Consider the following 22,496-nt stretch of genomic DNA (forward strand, 5'->3'; position numbering starts at 1 on the left):
TAACCTAACCACAATTCAAATCTTGGTCCTTAACTTAATCAGTTTCTGAAAACATAGGTTCTGCATCATCAGGACCAGGTTTTGGTCTCATTGAGGGCTACTGGTTCTGACAAGGTCAGTGTGTATGGTGCTAAAGAGGTAACAAAGACAAGTGAACACACACACACTGGAGCGCAGTGACAGCTGAACATGAGACATCCTGGCAGTGTGCTTCACTGATGACAGGGTGTCATGGAAACGCCCAGCGTTTTCCATGGTTACACACTCTTTACCCCATACAGGATACTCTCGTAGGATTGTTCAGACCGAACACTTGAACTACTACAATGCCTGAGCCTGTCCAAAACACACACACACACACACTCGTGTACACATTTACACAGAGGTTCACGCAGCTATTCTCGTCAGAACACTGCATTGACCTCCATTAATTTCTACAGCCTCACCACAACTTAATCTTAAACTAAAGCAGAGCCTCAGAAATGAGGTTCTTCTCAGTAGGACTGGGCTTAGGTCCTCGTGAGGACTACTGGTGCTGGACACAGTCCGTGTTTTTCCCTGAAAAGGTCCTAAAGAGGTAATAGAAATGAGTACACGCACGCACAATTTCCTATCAGGATCTAAATGGACACAAATGAGCCTATTATGTGCCTTTGGGATTACAGCAGTGAATCAACCTCATCGTCTGTTTTCTTAATCTTGCTTGGCAGATATTTTGCAGTTACATTCATTTGACTTTTAAATCTAGTTATATGGGTCTGAAGTGCACATTTAGTGAAGCAGACATGGAAGTACCTTTTTTTTTTTTATAGTTCCATGGAGGGCTGCGTTACTGGTAGCGTGGCGTCGTCACTTTCAGGTTTCGACTGTTTGGTTTCCTGTAAAACATGTGTCTCAACATCCCTTTTTACATATTTCCTATGTATGTGTGTGTGTGTGTGTGTGTGAGAGTGTGAGTGGTTGGCCTGCCTGCCTGTAGGAGCGATCTGTGTGTGTTAATGCAAATGCATAGCAGCCCTGATAAGTTTGCCCTGTATGAGTGCTACTGTAATGAAGACAAAGGCTCGAGGCAAGCCAAGGCTCCCTCACACTTGCTTCTGCTCATTAAGCTGTTAATGCAGCTTCCTGTGCTCGAGTCTCAGGCCACTGATTAATAATGCTGTGTGTTATTGATTAATATCAACATAATAAATGTGCACTGTGGAGCATGATAGATAAACCTTTTTTAAAAAAAAAATATTTTGTTCTGTTTTCCCTCTAGACTCACTTGACCAACCCACATAGGACCAAACTCCCAGAGTGAAGGGGAAGGGGGAATCTGATCATCCATCATCTCGGCACCATTTCAAGGTGGGCTAACATCCCATATAGTTGGCATGGTAACGGCCTGCTGGGTTAGGTTGAGCGGTTTTTGCCACAGACAGTTTCTTGATGTTGCCACATTCTTGCAACATCCTCCTGACCTGAGCGCACAGAACAGTGATTGTGTTTGGTTTTTTAAAAGATGGAGTCATTTTTTTAGTGTCTAGTGTCAGTGGCAGCCGTGAGAAGGAAACAAGGAGGCTTGAGTGAAAGATTTTGAGATAGATGAGAAAATGAAGAGTGGGAAAACGGCAAGGAGACAGGAAGAGAAGTCAAAGTATTCTTTGTGCTCCACCTGCCACAGAGGCTGGAAGAGAGCATTAATCTTTTACCCGTGTCTGCAGGTGACAACACACATACACACGCACAACTATGCCCAGACTTAACCACACTCTCTTTCAATCACGTGCATTTTCACACACATGCATCTGTGGCCGTGCAGCTCTTGCACAGAGAGCTGGAGAGAGCAAGAGTGTAAGTAGTGAGGTTGTATGTAGGTGGGTGGGGGGAGTTCATCAACAGGAGGCAAAGCAGGGAGGAGGAGGAGGAGGAGGAAGAGGGGGAGGTACAGTAGCTGCACACAGTTTCAAAGTGGAAGGAGATAATTCTGGTGTTCAGGGACCCCAACGGTGTAAATCTGATTTTACTTTTGGATTTTGGGTCAGTTTTGCTCAAAGCAACTAAATCATAGTTCAATCATAGTGATGCTCATGGTTATTATCGTATGTCAACCACCTCAACTTGAAACAGTTACTTGATTTTGGAGTTTCAACCACGGAAACAACCTCCATACTCGACCCATGACGTTTTGTTAGGCATGGCAAATGTGAACGTTGGCCATGAATGTTTGTCTATGATGTGAAACTGCATACATAATTATCAATAATCGTCAGTTAGTGGATGTTGCAGAACCCTGTGATCCAAAGTTGAAATAACTGAAACTCTTGTCTCTTGTTTTATTATTTATGTTGTTTAATTGAGAATCAATGTTGTAACTTGTAAACCTGACATTGAGATTTAACTGCAGTTAAATGAAATCCAGGCCAATCGGTTCATAAACCGCGAGGGCCGTGAGGACTGTCCGTGGCTCGAGCGAAGCAGCTGCTCCTCTTGTCATGACACTGGTGTGAGTTTACAAGGCCAGAGCAGGGCCGTGTGCCTCTGTTTTGTCAACAGAGATTATGAAAGAGCGGCTGCCAGGCAGGCGGGAGTGTGTGCATGTGTGCGGGCAGCGGGGGAGGTAACAGTGGGACTATTTGCATCACCCGAACTGAGCACACCCACCCTGCTAACTCTGTCACCTTCCCCCTCCCTCCCCTCCCTCCCTCCCCTCCCTCCCCTCTCTGGCATGCACAAGTTCAGAGAAACACCAGTGCCACATCGCAGTGTTTTAAATAGTCAGTGATGTTCATTTCATCGGAATGAATATACACAACTTTTTGTTTCAGCCTTGAAGCGCTCTTGTCTAAAACTAACTCTGAATAGAGGTGTAAAATTGACCGAATGCATGCTGGGGAATCTCAGAATGTTTTAGATGATGATTAGACAGCAGTTAAACTACTTCTTTGTAGATTAAATACCACAGAGTTTGAAAGAAAGAATTAGGCTTTCTTTTTCCCCCCAGTAAAATCGTCACATGCCCCCGGTATCTCTTTCCGACACGTTCTTGTTTATTGCATTGTTTTTTTCCCCTGCTGCTGTGACTCACTCTGTCGTGGGAGGTCTGTCGTCTCTGCACTTTTTTTTTTTTTTCTTTCTTTCTCTTCCCAAATCTTTTTCTTTTTTTTTTGCTTTCAGTTTTTAACTGTGCTTCATACATTACAGTTCTGTTCCCCGAGAGTCTGTAAGTTCAGTTACCGTTGTTACTGAACCACTGCTCGTCCTAATGCAAACGTTTTCACTGTGTACACTGAAGCAAAACCAGAAAAACACACACTTCTGTAAGAGGGAAACATAGAAACTAAAGTCGTAATAGTGTGACTTCCATCTCTCATGGTCACAGATATATCCTGCATAGATCAGCAATGAAAAATCCTATCCTTCTGTAAAATTTTTTCAAATTTTTAGAAAACAAATGCTTTTCTGAAATGAATAGTTAATATTGACTGTTTAATCAATAAACTCCTCAGCAATCTCAGGGTTATTGTTAGAAACAATTAAATCCCTTTGCAAACTTCATTTTCTTCTGCCATAAAAACTAAACAGGAAACCCAGAGGCTGAAATGTCACATGCACCGCAGTTGTACAGAACACAGAACGTGATAACAGTTGTGTCACTCTGAGCGCTACCAGAAATGAGGTTGGAATTTAAGTCATTGTGACGGAAGTCAAACTATTTCATCATGGAAATGGAGCCAAAGCTGCAGCAGCAACAGGGTTACATTTACAGAAATAAATCATTTTTATCTGTTTCTGAAACAAATATGTCTCTAAACTTTCATCTTTAGATTAATTTATCTTTAATTATGATTCTCTGGACTGAAAACGTAAAGAAGTGCCCACGAAAAGATTCAAGAGCGAATTCTTGTGCCTTAAAGAAAAAAGCAGCCGGTCCCTGAGCTGCCATTGTACACACAAACCATTCAGGTCTCATCGTACTTGTTTGACAGAGCTGGTTTTCACATGAAGAACAAACAAAAGTTGTTCACTGCAGTTTGTTAAAACATGCAATGTAGTGAATGAGATGATTTTCAAGACATTATTATCTAGGGATGCACTGTGTTATTGGCACAATATTGGTATCGGCAGATATTGGCTTTAGGATTCATTATTGGATATTGGCAAACACACCAAGATCCGCCGATATCACGAATAACTTAAATTGTAGGCTGAAAAAGCTGCTACTTCCTTGACTTCTATGCAAGCGCCTCCTACATTTATTCATTTTTTTAACAGTAAAGATATTTTATATCCACATCTACTGCGACTTATGTATGAAAAATATTATGTTCATTTCACTACAGAAGAACTCCCAATATAACCGCATAACGGATATCGGCAAAAATCCAATATTGTGCGTTCCTATTATTATCAAAACAGACTCATTTGTGCCTGTCTACACAGAATAATGTGTATTTTTTCCCCATTGTGCACTTGAATCTCATGTAGAAATACTGTGCGAAGTGTTAAACTAACTTAATGACGGTCAACGACTCAAACTGTCAGCAAATTCAAGAGAAATGCTGAACTGAGGAGAGTCAAGAAGCTGTAGAAGTCATCAAAAGTCCGCCTTTATCATGATGTGTTTGTTTGCTACAGTGACAGCACGTCCAGCTAAGGTTACACAGTGTTGCCTCAAGATGATATTTTATCAGCCAGCGTGTCAGAATTCAGTCCCGTACTCCTCATCTTGTTGTCTTATGTTGTGCAGCATGTGTGGATGTAACCGGGTTGCGTGCCTTCCTAGTTTATGAGTTCAGCTGCTTCCTCTGGTTTCACCATAAAGTCAGTGGTTCCTGACGAGTGGCTCTCCCACTGGGTCCCGGGGTCACTGGCGGGTCGCTGTCCCGTAGCAGACCTCAGGAGTTTAGCTTTCACCCCAGGTGATGCCATAGCAGTGATGACCTGGTTCATCCTCCTTTCACACCCGTCTAATGACCTGGAAAATATGTGGGTCAACTATCAGCGTGAAGGGAGTGACCCCTTAAAATCACTCGGGTCAAGATCAGGGTTGACAGCCAGGTCAAACTTTCCTTTTGTTTTATGTGAAAGTTCAGTGCTGCTCACCTTCACGGCTTCAGTCACCTGTAACTATCAGCAGAAGAAAAGGAGACTCGGTCAAACAGGAGCTTAACATGTCCTGTTTTTACTGCCGGAATAATGCCTTTAAAGCTCTTTCTACTATATCATTCAATCTAAAGACATATTACACATAACATACAGCCAATATGAAGTGATTAGAGAAGTGCCTTTTGCCTTTTAGCGGCCCCAAGATGAACAGTATAACTATCATCATAGTAACTATGAACACTATGCTTTAAACAGATGAATCAAATTTCCCAAACTGTCAATTTTGTCATTTAAAGTTGGGGTGGGCAGTGTAATTTATCCTTTTTGATTAATAATTCAATATTAATATTTCATCATAATAAAAATCAAGTGATCTAACCGAGAACCAGACTTCTGCTCTTCCTCCTGTCCTCTGATTCCAGCCTTGTGGAAATCTGTCTTGTGATCAGTCACAAGGTAGACCAGAGAGCGAGGACGCTCCTATTGGCGGTTTTATGTCGCTGCTACTACGCATACGCGGTGCTTCAGTGGAAATGTTAACATTCATGTCTTGGCAACAGCTGCCTATACTGCAAAGAAATTAAATGTAATAAAAATGTGTCAATGTCGGCACAGCTTCTCAGAAGATAGAGAGATTTTAGCATATGAAGGGCAGAAAGCCTTGTTCCCAAAATGTAAGTATTTGATGACCTGGAGATCAGACAATCAATTATTTTTCTATCAATCCTGCCTGCTACAGATGTAATATCCTGAGGATGAAAAAGGACTGAACAGAAATATTTTTTTTTTACGTGTTATCCAACCATATTGGAGAGCCAAAGTTGCCAAATTGAAATATTTTGCCTCAGATGTGTAAAATGTTTGTGTAAAAGTATTTTTTAAACCACAATTACAACATTTTACAACAAAAATTATCGATATTGAGTGATTTAAAACTCTTTTTTTGGCCATGTTGCCTAGCCGTCGTAAAAGTTCAACATTTTTGACCAAGGCGATGTCTCATCTCACATTACTGAATTTACATAATGCTTAAAGGTTCTATTAGAATAAGGTATTAATGATGCTTAAAAATCCTGCCTAATGTACCTTTAATTTCAGCATTTTTGTTTAAGATTTCCAAATCACTTATTGAAGTAATTCAGGTGCTCTCAACTCATCTTCATGCCAAACTCGCCACCCTCCCCTCTGCCATTACCACCTCTCATTTCCCTCTTGACGTTCCTCATTCCCGCCGCCCCCTGCTGCTGTATTGTACCCAGCGCAGCCCCGCTGCCTCTGTGCCACCAGGCCCCACTGCCTGTGGCGTGTAATTGACTTTCTCCCTGCACTGGAAAAGCGGGCGGCGTGCGCCAGGCTGGAGGTGACCCATTTCCCTGGGGCATTCAGCAGCCTCCTAATCAACCATTCTCTCGGGCCGCCTCATTCACTCCGCAATTAGAGCAACTCCCCCTTTGAGAACTCCATCAATAGGTGGGCGGGCTTGATCGGCGGCGGAGCAAAGATGGAGTTTCACTTGAACACATTGCTTTGACGCTCTAAGTTCTGAAGCGTTCGACTTTGTGCCTCCCTCTCGGCTTTCTGTGTCTCCCTCGTGGTAGGTTTCATCAGACGGCAGCAAGTGGGGGTTGGGGGGGGTGGGTTTGTCTAATGATGAGCAGCCGAGGGGCAGCAGGTAAACGGGCACAAAGGGAGGAGAGAGGCGAGGCGAAATGCAGGTAGGCAATCAGACAAAGGCAACGAGACAGTCAGACAGACAGTCAGATGGGAGGCACTCCAGGGAGGGATTAAAACGGAAATTTGAAAGAAACTCAAAGCAGGAGGGATTGAAAAAAGAGGATCAACACATCTTCAGAGTATCTCTTGCTTTTAGAAGAAGTCATATGAGTATTCCCCATTGTTGTCTTACAGGGGAATACACATGTGTTTCACCTGGTCTTTGAAAACATTGATTCCGTGAACGAGGAGAAGAGTGCACAACTGCAGCGAAGAACGTCCTCTGTTCAGGACAAAAAACAAACACACATACTCAGAAATGCAATCAGACATTTACATGGACTGCTCGGATCCCATAAGAAGGAGCCCCAGATGATGCGTGGCGATTAAATAACGGGCAGACATCTCTCTCCTGCCATTGGCCTGATTTGCTATGCAGGAGAGGCAGCGCTCTGGTCAGAGGATAACCATGTAATCAATGCAATGAAAAGGCTGCTTTGGCTGTGAAGGTTAAGAGGGGGGTACTGGAGGCTTTCAGCCCACTCCATGTGCCACACATGCGTCCACAATCCACACCTGACATGTGGTGTGAATGTTACATCTTCTCCTCTAATTCCTCCTCCTCCTCCTCCTCTCACCTGTTCCTTGTCCCTCCCGTCTTTCTTTGACATGCTTTCATGCCTGCCTCCGCCTCTTTTCGCTCTGATTCCCCCCCCTCCCTCTGTATTTTTTTTCTTCCTCTGCATTTTGTCTTTAGATCCTGTCTCCCACTATATTTGTGCTCCCTCTCCCTGCCATTTACTTTTCTCCCCCCCTCCATTCTCTGCTCCCTCGCTCCGTCCTACCTTTCCCCTGTGCTGGCTGCTGTCACAGTGGCAAAGAAATTGACCAATCGCAGCTCACTTCACAACACTGGTTTCTTCCTCCCTCCCTTTTTCCTTCTGTTCCTTCCCTCTATTACCTTCCCTTCCTCCTCCTCCTCCTCCTCTTCACCTCCTTTCGTCCCAATTGCCTTTCTTCCCCACAGCCTCTATCAGCTCATTTCCTGGAGACGAAATGTGATGCATTATGGGAGACAGACGTCTGTCTAACAGGGTTAGCTGTGCAGTGTGGCTTATCATCAGAGATACTGCTAATCCCGCGCGCGTGTGTGTGTAGATGCACAGTGTGAGCTAATGAACTCATACATGCACATGCCCACACACAAACAAATGCAACCTCACATGCTTATGCTGGTTTTATCCAAAGTGTAGGAGGAGTAGGAGATGGACGAGACACATTTCTGTTTTGTCAGAGTCTGCCAGGAGAATCAGATTTGCATGATGTAAGCGTATTTTCACCCGGCTGCGTATTGTTTTGCACTCTATCCACTTTTACAACCTGCCTTCAGTTTGGTTGCTGATTGATGCCGAGTACAGAAGGAAGTTTCCATGTTTTCTTCCCTTTGCAATTACCTGTATGGTAAGCAAGAGGGCTTAAAGGGGATGTAATCCTCTCTCTGTTTGTATTAAATCCTTATTTACACCTGTGTGTTTCCTCCACTCAGGTGCTGATATGTGTACACAATGAGTGGACTGGGGGAGAACTCCATGGAGCCTCTAAGTTCAGAAAATCGGAAACGCAAGCTCTCCACTTGCGAAACGCCTGGTCTGGGGTGAGTGAATCTGATGAGCACAAGAGAGAGAAGAAATGCTGAAAAGTAGGCTACTGGGTCAGTGTTTTCTGTAGCCCTGGTCATGTGGTTCCTTTTGTTGATGTATGCTCTGATGAGTAAGAACTACACTGTGTTCAAAAATGAAAGGAAAATGCAATTTGCACACTGACTTCAAACTAGACCAGGGAGACGATGTTCATGCCCCAGTTGGATAGAGAAAAGTAAAAATCTTGCACTATGCAAAGAGGCATAGAGGGTATGTGCAGTCATTTATAAAACATTTTGGGAAATACACACATACACACATATTCACTTTAATGCAAAGAATAGATGAGTTGAGAATATTTATACAGCTCTGTGTAAATGAAGCTCGAGGCAGCAGATGGTTAGTTTGGTTTCGGATAACGGCTGATATCAGCTAGGGATGCACAATATCGGCAGATATTGCCGATATGACTAATAACTACAACACTAGGCTAAATAGGCCGTTACCTCCTTGATTTCTACGTTGGTGTCCTTTACAACTATTTATTTTGGCAAAACAATTATGTTAAATGCCCTACAGAAGAGACTAAATTACCTCTGCAGTCGGGCACAGGGAAAAACATGTACCCATATGCATGGGTATTTATATCTGACTGTCTTTTGGTAAGTAACTCCTACAATGAGCAGCACATAACCCCCATAAAATACATTTCTCAGCAGTTTCTTTGAGCTTATTTGGCTGCGAGGTTCAGATTTGAGTCATATCAGTCTTGTCGTCAAACTCTCTGCAAGAAAGCAACTACTCCCCTAACATGTGTCACACAGCGAGCTAGTTTCAATATGATTCAGAGCAGCCTTCAAAAAATACACAATAAAAACCTTTCTTTTGGCCGTTTCATGTGGTTCACTGTGCCCAAAGTGCAGCAAGTGGCCATGTTCTTTTCAAACCTGCCTTTATTGTTTTTCAGTTATAAAATCATCACTGACTGAATTTGCATGGATGTCGGAGGAATCATTAGCTCGGCTTTAATCTCCGCTTGTTGGCCCCCGCAGGTGTGACAGGAAGCGTCGGGAGCAGGAGAGCAAATACATAGAGGAGCTGGCGGAGCTGATCTCTGCCAACCTCAGCGACATCGACAGCTTCAACGTCAAACCAGACAAATGTGCCATCCTCAAAGAGACAGTGCGCCAGATCCGTCAGATCAAAGAGCAGGGTGAGTGGACACAGTTGTCTGAAATCCTGAAGGCTGCAGCGAGACAGCTGGACCACAAGTCAGATGGACTGTTAAGAGCGGTGTGTAGGAAATGTGACGTAAAGTGCTGAGGAGAGCAAGAGAGGACGAGACAGCTTTGGGTTAGCAGACGCGCGCACGTACATACACACACATGCCTCAGAGCCCAGGTGCAAGGACGAATCAGTCATTCATCTCTCACAAATTTCACAGCCTCAACTGTTTATGTTTGGGAGGAAACATTGGCAATGCTTTGTGAAGCTGTCGTGTGTGTGTGTGTGTGTGTGTGTGAGAGAGAGACAGACAGAGAGAGAGAGTGTGTGTGTGTGTGTGTGTGTTGCGTGCATGGCCAGCTGCATCCTGGCCTCACCAGGGGCTGTTTAATTGGACGTTTGCAGGTAATGACATGCCTATCCATTCTGCTGAACTGCCAAATTATCAGTTCTGTTACAGCTGCTGTTGTGGTTGTTCTGTCTGCATTATGCAGCAGTTGTTCCTGCAGTGAGCTGCTCAAAAAGCTGCAGACTGACACGTTTGCTGCGCAGATGCACCGCCAATGCAGAATTTACTTCTTCTTTATTTTTTTTTTTAATTCTTGCTTCCAGATTTAGTTGAAATTCTTTCTGTTCAAGGTGAGAGTGAAGGTGAATTTCAGGAGCTTATTTGTGCAGGGGTGCGAGAGTCAGTGGTGAATTTTGCTCTTGTGTTTCTGCTTGGCTCAGTCGGTGTCTGCCACCTCGACAGGAAGGGGAAGAGGCTACAGCTGGCCGCGATTGGCTGCTGACAGGTTGCCATAGTTACAGGAAGTGAAGACATAATGACACGGGCATTTAGGCTCGTCTCTCGCTCTCTACCTGTTCCTCTTCTCTCCCCTTCACTTTCAGTTTGCCATTGCCTATCTTGATTTTATTATTTTTCCTACAAACCATCCCTGTTCTTCATCTCACATGGATTCAATGCACCCTGCTCTCGCATCCTCCTCACCCCCACCCCCCCCACATGTCTCATCTGTATTGCAGCACAATGAATTGCAGCATCTCCAGGTTTGCCTCCAAGCATCTTAAGGTATTGAGTGAACTGATAGAGCGCAGCTTCTCTCTTTCTGTCTCTTTCTCTCTCTCACACTGTTTATGTTTCATTCTCTTTCCTTTTCATCCCTCTCCTTCTTTCAGTCCTTCTCTTCCTAACTTCACACAGCCTGGCTGTAGGCAGCAGCAGCAGCAGCAGCAGCAGCAGCAATGGCTTTTTCCTTTGTGTGGGTATCCATTCCCCCTGGGAGCTAATCACATAGAATGATTCCTGTAGCTGAGCATCCACCGCCTCTCTCTCTCTCTCTCTCTCTCTCTCTCTCTCTCTGTCTCTCCCTCCCTGTTTTATCTCAACAGCCCAAACATAAGACGTTTTCCCTCTGTATCACCTTTGTCCACATTGACCTGTCTCTGCCCCAGTCCTGCCTGTCTGTCTTTCTTTATCTGTCCGTCTTTCCCTCCATCAACCTCAGCCCCTCCATTAATTCAGGTGCCTCAGCTTTTTGCCCCTGCACCATTACAGCTTCCAGAACATCTCCAGCTCTCTCCCGTGCGCGCGCTCTCTCTCTCAGCCCCAGCCTACCAGACAGTCCCTCAGAGTCTGACACTGAATATAAAGCATGAGGACGGCAGCTACCTGCTCCACATGCACCCAGCCCTCTACTCCTCCTGACGGGCTCCTCAGAGAAACCTGCCTCCGTCCGTCTCCCTCCTCACCTGTAGTTTTTAAATCCAGAAAAAGAGAAAAAGAGAAAGGTGTAGATTGAGAAACGCTGCCCCCTGCTGGTGCATTTACAGTAGTGACTCCGTGGCTGTTTCCTCAGGTTTCAGGTATTGTTGTCCTCACCTTGTATTTTCTCTTTGCCCTTTTTTTGTTGTTTCTTTCAAGGTAGCTAGGCTGGAAGTGGCTGTTTTTTGATGCTCTTCTTTATTTTTATTTTTGCTCCGTCTTTCCTCTGCTGCAGGAAAAGCTTCATCCAACGATGACGACGTGCAGAAGTCAGACGTGTCCTCAACAGGTCAGGGGGTCATCGACAAGGACCACCTGGGGCCGCTCCTGCTGCAGGTGAGCCCGGCTCCCTGAAAGGGACGATTTTATTTCAGGTTTTAATTGGCCAACTTGCCAGTGGTGACCTTCTTTGGCTATTGTGCTCTCAGGCACTGGACGGCTTCCTGTTTGTTGTGAACCGGGAGGGCAGCATCGTGTTTGTGTCAGACAACGTGACGCAGTACCTGCAGTACAAACAGGAGGAGCTCATCAGCACCAGTGTGTACAATATTCTCCATGAGGACGACAGGGAGGAGTTCCACAAGAACCTGCCCAAGACCAACAGTGAGCAGCATACACACTCACTCATTCACTCATTCATTCACATGAACACACTTACAGGGAAGCTGCACGTCTGCTCCCAAACAAACTCTACTTGACATCCTAAGGTATAAAACAAACTTCTAGAGGTTACAACAACAGCGCACGCATGCACATCAATGTAAAGATGCTTTGTTATTTATTCATTCACGCTCTTCTGTTGTCAATGTAACCAGGAGCTCCTGGGAAGCCTGTTCCTGTGCATGAGAGCTTTTCCGAAAGACACACACACACAAAAACACCTGACAAAATACTCATGTGCACAGAAGTACCCACCCACTTGGTGCTAAGCAGGCAGAGCGCAGCGCAGCTGTCAGTCACACTCAGTGGTCCAGACAGTGTAAAACAGGCCCGAGCTCTTTTCAGACCCTATGGCAGCCATCTGGAAACTACTTACCGCTGAATAATGCACCTCCACATTTCTCTTCTTAATTCACTGCATGTTTGCATGTGTGCTATGTACATGTCGGAATTTTTTGAAAGTGCTGTGTATGTGTGTATAAACTCATGAGCATGTGCACAGAGCCCTATTTATAAAGCTGATTAATTATGGATATGTGTGCTCGACTGAACCTGCTACTTGATTAACTCTGCAGTAATGTTCCTAAGCAGAGCCGGCTGCGACATGTCATTGACACACTCTCTCACTTATCCCTCCTCTTCCCACTGCATGCTCCTTTATCCACTCCCTCTCTTTATCCTTTAACACCCATCTTTTTTATCTACTTTTTCCCTCATTCATTCATACTTAATATGGCTGCCTACTCAGACGAAATTCCGTGCTAGTGTGTGTGGCTCACCCTGCTCCTCTCTGCTCTCCCACTCCTCATTGTGTCTTGCTCTGCTCCTCTGCCCCCTCATTATCTTTCGGAGCCATGAATGAAATACGCTTCTCGCTGCACATTCCTGCGGGATGACCGCTGACCACGCCAGCTACACTTAAACACACACAGGCACCCATGACACACACACACACACACACACATACAGTTACAGGAGCAGACACGCACTCCCTCACAAACCCTGGAGCGCGCTTTTGTTGCTGGCCGGTGTCGCTGTCTTGCCTCACTGTTGGCTAATTGTGTCTGAGGGGAGATGTCGGCCCCAGGGACTTTGCTGCATTTTCTCCATGGAGGAGCGAAAACCAAGGCCTTGTTAAATCACCTCTCACTCACTATCAGTTTGCCCCTCCGCACCTCCACCACTGCCACCATGCTACCTCTTCGACATGCCTCGCTCTCTTGGGCTCTCACTCTCCAGACAGAATCCTCCGGCCAACTCAAGGTCCTGATAAGGCTTCACACAGACCTTGGAAGACAGTTAGATGTTTCCCTTGCCTTTCCCTTTCCCACTTCCTCCCACTCTCCTGTGAAGGTGACCCTTTCTTAATGTGTGTATGTGCTGTGATGAGGAGTCTGGGTCCAAATGAGGATAGATGGCTGAGTGTCCCTGGCCTCTGCCTGCAGTAGAGCACACTGAGAGGGAGAGATATTGGAAATCGACACCTTGGCTACATTAATCCTATGGTCCATTTAGCCAGGTAGCCGAACAGCACGAGAGGCTGCTGCTTCTCAATTTAAGAAGGAAAATTCATGTTGCGGTTTGGTGTGTTTGTTTTGATTGGTGTGTGTGTGTTTGTGTGTATTTTTCTTCGCAGGATGGGGTGTGAACTGTTTGTGATATTTGATTACAGACGATCCGTTTATAGTTGCCTGTGGTTTTCTTGTCCCAGGAGCTTCATGCTCATTCAATTCCACTCCCACTCATGACATTTTTTTCACCATGATGTGTTTGTTTGTGTCTTCTTTCTGTTTTTTTTTTTTTAAGTAAATGGGGTGTCGTGGGGAAGTGAGGCGGCCCGACAGAAGAGTCACACCTTCACTTGCCGGATGTTGGTTAAATTTGGCCATGTCCATGGCCCCATGGAGGAGGGGCCAGCAGGGCCGCGCTACGAGACCATGCAGTGTTTTGCTCTTACGCAGCCCAAGGCCATGATTGAGGAGGGGGAAGGTATGTTGGCATCACACAAATTTAAGCACATAGTTTGTGTCAAGGAAAAGATGGGAGAACAAAAACAGTTTGGGCTCATTTTGTTTGAGCAATGTTGAATTTACCTTCAAGTTTGGCACAAAGGCAAATTCATCAGCTACTCAAGACAAAATACATGTAAGACTTGTGTATTTATGTATGTATGAGCAGATTATGGTGACATCACATATGTACGTCAATGTACAACTCATAAAGAAGTGATGTGAAAACGTCCTGAGGACAAAGACTAAAATGGACTTTACAGACTTTACAGCAGGAGACATGCTGCAACCCCCGAAATACTTGCATATCTTTAGATTCTGGGGCTAGTAAATGTGATTTAAAGGATGTTTCAATAAGGTAGTAGATAATCTTTAAACATAACTGGAGAGTTTAAATACTTTAATTCATAAACCTCACTTTGAAAGTAACTTGTTTAAAGAATCCACTTTATACTATAACTTTTAAGTCAATTAAATAATTAATAGGTTGCTTGCATTTTATCTCCATTTATTTCCTCACATTGTATCAATTTGGAGAATTTTCATCATTGAGTGTTTGACAAATATAGAGCGTGTTTTATGATGCAAAACAAAAAGTCGAATAAAGTTTGAAAGAAACTGAATTAAATATATAATAGACAAATCACATCTGTTTAAAAGTGGTGAAATATAGCAAACACAACTGCAGTCTGATAAAAAAACCCACTGCTGTCGTAGGATTATTGGCACAAATGATGTCTTGATTCCATACATGTATTACTTCTATTTGTGTTAGAATCACCTGCTGTGCATTAAACTCTCACTTGCAAACAATGATCATGTAACTTCTCTGACACTTCCCTCCTCTTGTGTGCAGACCTACAGTCATGTATGATCTGTGTGGCCCGTCGAGTTACAGCCATGGAGAGAACAGAAAGTTTCAATACCCGGCATGAGCTCTCAGGTACGGTGCTGCTACAACTAAAAACTCACAAAATAAACATACAAGCTCAAAAAGGCTGTGATGTTTTGTTTTGTTTTGTTTCCTCCATGGTCAGATTTGACTCATCCCTGCTTTTTTTTTTTACCTCTGTTTTTGCCCTCCCTCTGTCCTCCCCTGCAGGTAAACTGATCCAGATTGACCAGAACTCTCTGCGAGCATCGATGCGTCCTGGCTGGGAGGATTTGTTGAGGCGTTGTATTCAAATGTTCCTGCAGCACAGTGACGGGCAGCCATGGTCACACAAACGCCACTACCATGAGGGTGCGTCTCACGCTCGTTCTGAACACACAGATGCCTGCGATCAATCACTTTATTTGGCCGATTATGTATTCAGCCTTTTATCTAACAATCGGAGAACAAATGCAGCTATGATCATTGTATAGTCTGACTGAAAATGTTTGTTTTTTTATTTGTTGTGGCTACTTATATTGGCCAGAAAGAAAGGGAATTTCAATGAGACTTGCTGCTTAAAATACATAAACACACCTTATGCATTAGTGCATCAGTATTGATCTCATGAATATGAATGTGTGAGCTGTACAACATTGATTCCCTATTGTAATCACTGGTTTGGTTTTAACATGAAGACAGTGATTGATGACCCTTGCTATCAGATACATTTACTCTCACTTTTTTATTGTAAACACATCGTGGTCCAAAATGGGGACATCTGTGGAGCTGCCCTGGCTGCTGATACTCATTCTGATTAAATAAAAAACATTATGTGATTGAACACTTCAAATTATATATCATTATTTTCTCTTTAATTTCTGCCAATGTAGGTTATTTCACACACTAGACGTTAGAACCTTTAATAACTCTTTTCGACAACTCGTTATGATTGTAACTTGTTGAATCTTGTTGAATCTGCCTTTGTGAAGGAAGCGTGCTCTATAAATAAAACTTCCTTGCTTTGCCTTAATCTGGTGTCTCCACAGCCTTTCTGCAGGGTCATGCCGAGACGCCCTTGTACCGCTTCTCTCTATCTGACGGCACTCCAGTCACAGCCCAAACCAAGAGCAAGCTGTACCGCCATCCCATGAACAACGAGCCGCAAGGCTTCATCTCCACACATTTACTACAGAGGTCAGAACGAGTGAAAACACACATTGAAAACTGATGTGTCATGCACTGTATTGACGGATAATAAGCACTTCCACTTGATCTACACCAGGCAGCCGAGGCATTCATGCAGCATGAATAGCTGAAGTAGACTCTGAAGTAGCTTTTATGCACTGGTTTTCTAGGAATAGTAAGACGACTCTATACAGGAACTGCTTTTTTATTGTTGCGTTTATATTAAGCCTGTATAGTCCGAGACCTGTTAGAGTCTGAGACGATGTAATGTATTCAAACCCCATGCTTGTTTTTGTCTTCTCCTTCCACACAGAGAACCAAACGGTTACCGCTCGTCTCAGGGTGGAAGCATGATGCCAAACACGATGAGACAGCAAGGTGTGGGAGGCCCCAACCCCAATGCCCAAATGAACATGAACAGTGGTGGAGGGATGGGCATGGGCGGCATGAACAGGGGATATGGTACGAATGAGCAGGGCCACATGGGTCACATGGGTCCAATGGCAGGTAGCTCCATGTACGGAGGTAGTGGTGGAGGTGGAGGCGGAGGTATGGGCAACCGCATGATGCCAATGAATCAGATGGGCCAGATGAATCAGATGGGGCACATGAATCATCCAGGCCAAGGCATGCAGCACCCGCAGCAGCACCCGCAGCAGCATCCGCAGCAGCATCCGCAGCAGCATCCGCAGCAGCATCCGCAGCAGCATCCGCAGCAGCATCCACAGCAGCAGCACCCGCAGCAACATCCACAGCAGCAGCACCCGCAGCAGCATCCGCAGCAGCCCCCATTTCAGAGCAGCGGCGGGTTTGGGCTCAGTGGCATGAACAGCCCTTCAGGGAGCCCCAGAATGGGCGGCCCCCAGCAGGGCCTCCTGATGTCACCCAGGAATCGAGGGAGCCCCAAAATGGGTGCCAACCAGTTCTCACCAGGAGGTGAGTCGATTAGTGTCCAGAAATGTTGGAATGTCGGAATTTGAATTGATTATGCAAAGATTACCCATAGTTACTTTTTGTTTGATTAGATTGTATTCGATTTGATTTGTTTTATTCCCGTTCCAGGCATACACTCTCCTATGAGTGGCATTGGCAGTGGTGGAGGAGGTGGAGGGAGCACAACCACCTTTTCTAGTAGCTCCCTAAATGCCCTACAAGCTATAAGTGAAGGAGTTGGGAGTTCCCTCCCATCCACCTTGATGTCCCCCTCTCCAGCACTCAAACCAGACAGCTCTCCCAGCATCCACTCCTCTTCTTCCTCTCAACTCAGCCAGCCAGTCAAACCAGGCCAAGATGGCTCCAAAAGCCCAGCAGGAGGCCTGGGACCTGGACCTGGACCTGGTGACCATCACCATCCGATGCACCATCAGCACCATCATCCGCATCCTCAAGCAGAGAGTTCTGGAGACCGACCAGACAGCCAGGCAGGTACAGTGACAAAAGAGTCTGGAGAAGGGAGCAATGAGGCAGGGGCAGCGAGTGCCGATCCTCCACGGAGGTTGCCAGACAGTAAAGGTCATAAGAAGTTGCTGCAGTTGCTGACTTCCCCAACTGAGGAGCTGGGAATAGGTGGTAGCGGACCAACAGGACCCCCAGTACCACCCACACCAACCAGCAGCAGTTCTGCCACAGGAGCCGAAAGTAAAGACCCTAGTGGAGGCATGACTAGCCCATCGTCCACTGGAGTGTCTTCCTCTTCCTCAGCCAGTGCCAATTCAGGACAGGTAACAGGGCCTGGAGGAGTGTCGACATCGATTTCCTCTGCTCACTACACTGGCTCGTTGCAAGAGAAGCACAAGATCCTCCACAAGCTCCTTCAAAATGGCAATACCCCAGATGAAGTAGCTAAAATCACAGCTGAGGCAACAGGGAAGGTGTCACTTGGAGGCCAGGAGACTGGTGAGGTAGGAGCAGGAGGATCGGGGGCCGCGCCTGGGCTGATCACAGAGCCTAAACAGGAGCAGCATAGCCCCAAGAAGGAGAAGACTCATGCCCTCCTCCACTACCTCCTCAACAAGGATGACTCCAAAGAGCCAGTGGATGTGAAGCCCAAACTTGAAGAACTCGAGGGGAAGGGACCCCCAGGGGCCGCTGGCGGCCCTCCACGAAACGGCCCTGGATCAGGGCCCGGCCCTGCACCCGAGCATCCTGAGAGCAAGATCAAGTTGGAACCAGCTGATGATGTAAGAATGATTTTATTATTTGATATTTGCATCTTGTGTTTTTGAAATTGAGCCTTCCAGAGTTTACATTCTACATTCTAAAATCTTTTTATTGTTTCTAATGTTTAGTTACATAACCTGGAGTCTATCTTGGGAGATCTGAGAGGTTCCAGCTCTGACTTTTACCCAGATCAGGCAGGAAGTGGAGGGGCCAACGAAACAGGAACAAAATCTCAAGGTTGCCTTGACGACAACCTGCAGGGTAAGTGGTTGCCCCATTGCCTCTAAACAGAGACAATTACATGTGGTGATGTCAATGCCAAGTGCCGGTGGAACAACATCAGGCATCAATGTGAGCTATCTCTCTAAATTTTGCATCAAATACTGTCAGTTACATTTACAATATTCAAATTTTTATATTAAATACAAAGCTTTGAAGGTATTATTCAAATTATTCAAAACTATTTGAATAAATGATAATTTGCAGGCCCACATTGGTGAAACTAACCTGGTGAATTAGTCCAGAAAGTGTATAAAAGTGTATCATTCATAACTATTTTTCATTAATAAACTGTATTTTAAATCACTGTTTTTGAAATGCCAGAGGGTAGTGAAGTATTTCTTTTTCTTACATTGCCTTTTCCATATTTAATGAAACAGACATTTCTCTATCTACTTTTGAGGAATTCAGGAACCAGCTGACAAATGACTCTTATGCTTTCAGGGAGTCCAGGAATGGGTCCAGGCCCTCGGGGACCCTTCCAGAGGACCGTGTCCATGGATGGGAAGCCTCCCGGTGGTCCTGGAGGAGCAGGTAGACACACCATGCTTATCAAGCAGGAGATGATGGGCAGCCCAGACAGCTTCCCTGGAAATATGGGTGTGTGTTCAAGTGAGACGACACTTATGTTCTACACATTTTCTTTCGCCTCCCTCCCCTCACTGTGATCATCACACTATGTTTTACCCACTTCCTTTACAAATTATTTGCCGAACACTATTATGATATCAGAGATGTATAAAGTACTAGAGACTTGAGTAAAAGTACATGTACTCAAGTAATCAATCAGTAGAAGTTGAAGTATTTTTAAGCACCACACTTAAGTGGAAGTACCAAAGTATTCAACATGTTTTGTATTTAAGTATTGCAAGTAGTTTATTTTAAAATGTACTAGTCAAGTACTGAAGGTAAAAGTAAAAGTATTGTGTTATAGCCAGGTAGTTAACGTTAGCTAGCTGCAAAGTAAATGCCGCAGCATGTCAGGAACCGTGGGTAGCTAGCTACTTAGCTAGCACTCACTGATAGCTCAAGCTGGTGTGCTATTTGTGTATTATAGTTGTAACTTACCTTGATATGTTTCTTCAAATTCGGAGGTGAATTTTTGAAGGCCATTATTTCACAATCTTTCAGGAGGCAGAGTAGGCATTTCATTCGATATGAATGGTCTTTTACGCCCAAACTCATCGAAAGTATGCAGTTAAGTATAAGTGGAAGTAGGAGAAAAAAAATACTCCAGTAAAGTACAGATACAGCATTTTAGTACTTAAGTACAGTAGTGAAGTAGTTCTACTTTGTTACTATACATCTCTGTATGATATAAACTTTTAAAGCACATATTTTAAGGTCTAGTATGCATTCCCAAATCGTAAATAGTCCATATTTATATAGCACTTTGCTTGATGATCACTCATTTTGCTTTATTATCAACATCATCATATTCCGCTATTTTTGTATATTGATACCTTTCCAAGCAGAATGTTGCATACTGAACATGCTGAGGGCCAAGACTGGGCCACACTGCTCTCCTTTAACACTTTGTTGTGACTAATGTGTGCACATCTTGTGTTAATTCATCACCAGGACCAATGAATAGAGGCATGGTCCCTCAGAGGTCTCCCATGGGAGGGTCCAGTGAGTGGGGCATGCCGAGCTCCGGTGCCAGTCCTGTGGGCTCAGCGGGACACCCGTCCATGATGCGTCCAGGTATGGAGTACAACAGTGGCAAGGGGATGATGTCAGGACCCATGGTCAACCGCTCTAACAGTGTCCCGGGCACCAGGTCGATGCTGCAGCAACAGCTCATGGATATGGGTATGTTTTAGATGGCAGTTGTTGATGAAGTTTTCACAAACACAGCTCTGCGGAAGAAGCAGGTAGAAGAAATGTGGAAACGTAGGAAAAACAAAGATGCTATAGAGCAAAGGTCTCTAATAGATGAACCACAGTACAGACCCAGATGGAAGGTCCTACCTGGACCTGAATCTGTTTCCATAAATCATAGAGAATTGCCAGCATTTGAATTTTAACTTGTGTGACACCAGAGGTCCAGGAAATGAAGATCACTTACAATTAGAGTTAGACACACACTGCCATACCATCATTTACTATATCTTTTTATTACGTGTTAATTACTGTAAATGATGTATAAATTAAATATATGTGTTGTCTTTGTTACAGGAGGCTCTGCTGACATGGGTATGGGTCCCTTTAGCCAGCAGGGACAGCCTAACCAGTCCCCCTCCTGGCCAGACACCATGATGGGCATGGAGGGTAACAGGTCAGTGCAGCATCCCACCATTTTTTTAATCATTCATAGTTAATTAGTTACTATTAACAGTTCAGAAGTTAATGATGAGCTTCTCTGTGCAGTCGGCGGCAGTTTGGCAGCACCTTGGATGATCTTCTGGTGCCTCCAACTACCAGTGAGGGTCAGAGCGACGAGCGAGCACTTCTGGACCAGCTGGACTCTCTGCTGAATAACACAGATGGCATCGCTCTGGAGGAGATAGACCGAGCCTTGGGCATCCCAGACCTTGTCAGCCAGGTGAGGACAAAGGAGTGGATTAAATAAATATGAAAAGACCGATAAAAAACATTCCACCTGTGTTCTCCTTTAGATTTCCCATAAAAGGAAAAAAAGATGCACGTTATGACTCATAAGTGTGCATTAAGTTCATCTTTGCATTTAATATTTTAGTCATGGCTCACTGGGTTCAGGGAGTTGTGTCACTCAAGGCAGATGAGCCCAGAGGAAGCCATCTGTGCTGTTTAGAAAAAGACAATTACAGAGCCAACCAGTTGGAAAGTAATCAATAAAATGGAGAAGTTTGACACCCTACTCTTTTTTTGTCCTCTTGTCCTATTTGCGTCAGACCCAGGGGGGAGAGCAGCAGCTGGAACCTTTTCCGGGACAGGACCCGTCCATGGTGCTCGACCAGAAGCCTCTGTATGGACAGGGCTACCCTGGACCCCCCAGCATGCCCATGCAGTCGGGCTACGGAGGGAACCCCATGCAGGGTCAGGCCCAGCAGGGTGGGTTTGGACCCATGCTCTCACAGATGGGACAAGGCGGCAGTTTCCCTGGTATGGGTGGAATGGGGGGCATGGGACACCCTCGTGCCAACATGATGAGGCCAAGGATGATGAGTGCCAACAAGCCCATGAGACTTCAGCTGCAGCAGAGGCTGCAGGGACAGCAGGTACACATTTTTGTAGTAGAACTGAAGTTATGGAGTTCCTTTTCTGCCAGAATATCAGTGTTATTGTAGCCTCTTCTCCCCGAAGTGGTCTAGTGCAGTTGCCACAGTGTGGTTTGGAATGGTACTGTGTGTGGGCCGGATGATAATGGTTTGCGTCAGCAAGTAAATATTGGGACATCATACAAGCACAACACAGTTCAGCCCGCCAATCCACGAAGAAGAAGAAGAATGTGACACAAAGAGCAGCAATGGAGGACATTCAGCATTTTGTGTTTTTGTCTTCTTGGTATGTGGCTGTTTATCACAAGAAGAAGACAAGCTTTGTTTGAGAGAAGGCTGCAGGGGAAAACCATCGCACAGAAGTGACGATTCTCTGTTGACTCTCAGGGAAAAATGGACCAAGCTGAACCAAAGTGTACCAATTGTCATAAACGTGGTTTATCTGTATCTATGTTGTACATTTTCCTTTATCTTCTGTTCAATGTTTCTTTTCTTTCCCATCATCAGTTTATGAATCAGACACGGCAGGGCATGGCCATCAAGATGGAGAATCCGGGAGGAAACCCTGGCATGAGGCCTGGTATGCAGCCTGGCATGCAGCCTGGCATGGCAGGACAGGTACAAAAAAAACCTTTTTAATTTTTATCCTCTTAGTTCTTTTGGTGATTCTTGTTAGCTCCGTGTGTAGCATTAACA

At 44.9% G+C, this 22,496-nt stretch overlaps 1 protein-coding gene across 3 annotated transcripts in view; it reads left to right on the forward strand.

Moving 5' to 3' along the window:
• LOC131468367 (nuclear receptor coactivator 3-like) overlaps positions 1-22,496 on the forward strand; it is a 63,057-nt gene that overhangs the window by 33,688 nt on the left and 6,873 nt on the right. For 2 of the 3 annotated variants that reach the window (XM_058642500.1, XM_058642501.1), the window contains exons 2-19: positions 1,262-1,350; positions 8,351-8,458; positions 9,497-9,657; positions 11,669-11,769; positions 11,862-12,036; positions 13,900-14,082; positions 14,959-15,045; positions 15,205-15,345; positions 16,023-16,170; positions 16,475-17,097; positions 17,224-18,341; positions 18,450-18,582; positions 19,045-19,212; positions 20,182-20,412; positions 20,779-20,878; positions 20,971-21,145; positions 21,474-21,800; positions 22,308-22,418. In XM_058642500.1, the coding sequence (XP_058498483.1) occupies positions 8,370-8,458; positions 9,497-9,657; positions 11,669-11,769; positions 11,862-12,036; positions 13,900-14,082; positions 14,959-15,045; positions 15,205-15,345; positions 16,023-16,170; positions 16,475-17,097; positions 17,224-18,341; positions 18,450-18,582; positions 19,045-19,212; positions 20,182-20,412; positions 20,779-20,878; positions 20,971-21,145; positions 21,474-21,800; positions 22,308-22,418 (4,071 nt within the window). In that variant the 5' untranslated portion in view covers positions 1,262-1,350; positions 8,351-8,369. The remainder of the gene's footprint in view (positions 1-1,261; positions 1,351-8,350; positions 8,459-9,496; positions 9,658-11,668; positions 11,770-11,861; positions 12,037-13,899; positions 14,083-14,958; positions 15,046-15,204; positions 15,346-16,022; positions 16,171-16,474; positions 17,098-17,223; positions 18,342-18,449; positions 18,583-19,044; positions 19,213-20,181; positions 20,413-20,778; positions 20,879-20,970; positions 21,146-21,473; positions 21,801-22,307; positions 22,419-22,496) is intronic. The other variant, XM_058642502.1, reaches the window with a different exon arrangement.

The sequence above is a fragment of the Solea solea genome, chromosome 11 (assembly GCF_958295425.1).
Source record: "Solea solea chromosome 11, fSolSol10.1, whole genome shotgun sequence".
Classification (NCBI taxonomy): domain Eukaryota; kingdom Metazoa; phylum Chordata; class Actinopteri; order Pleuronectiformes; family Soleidae; genus Solea; species Solea solea.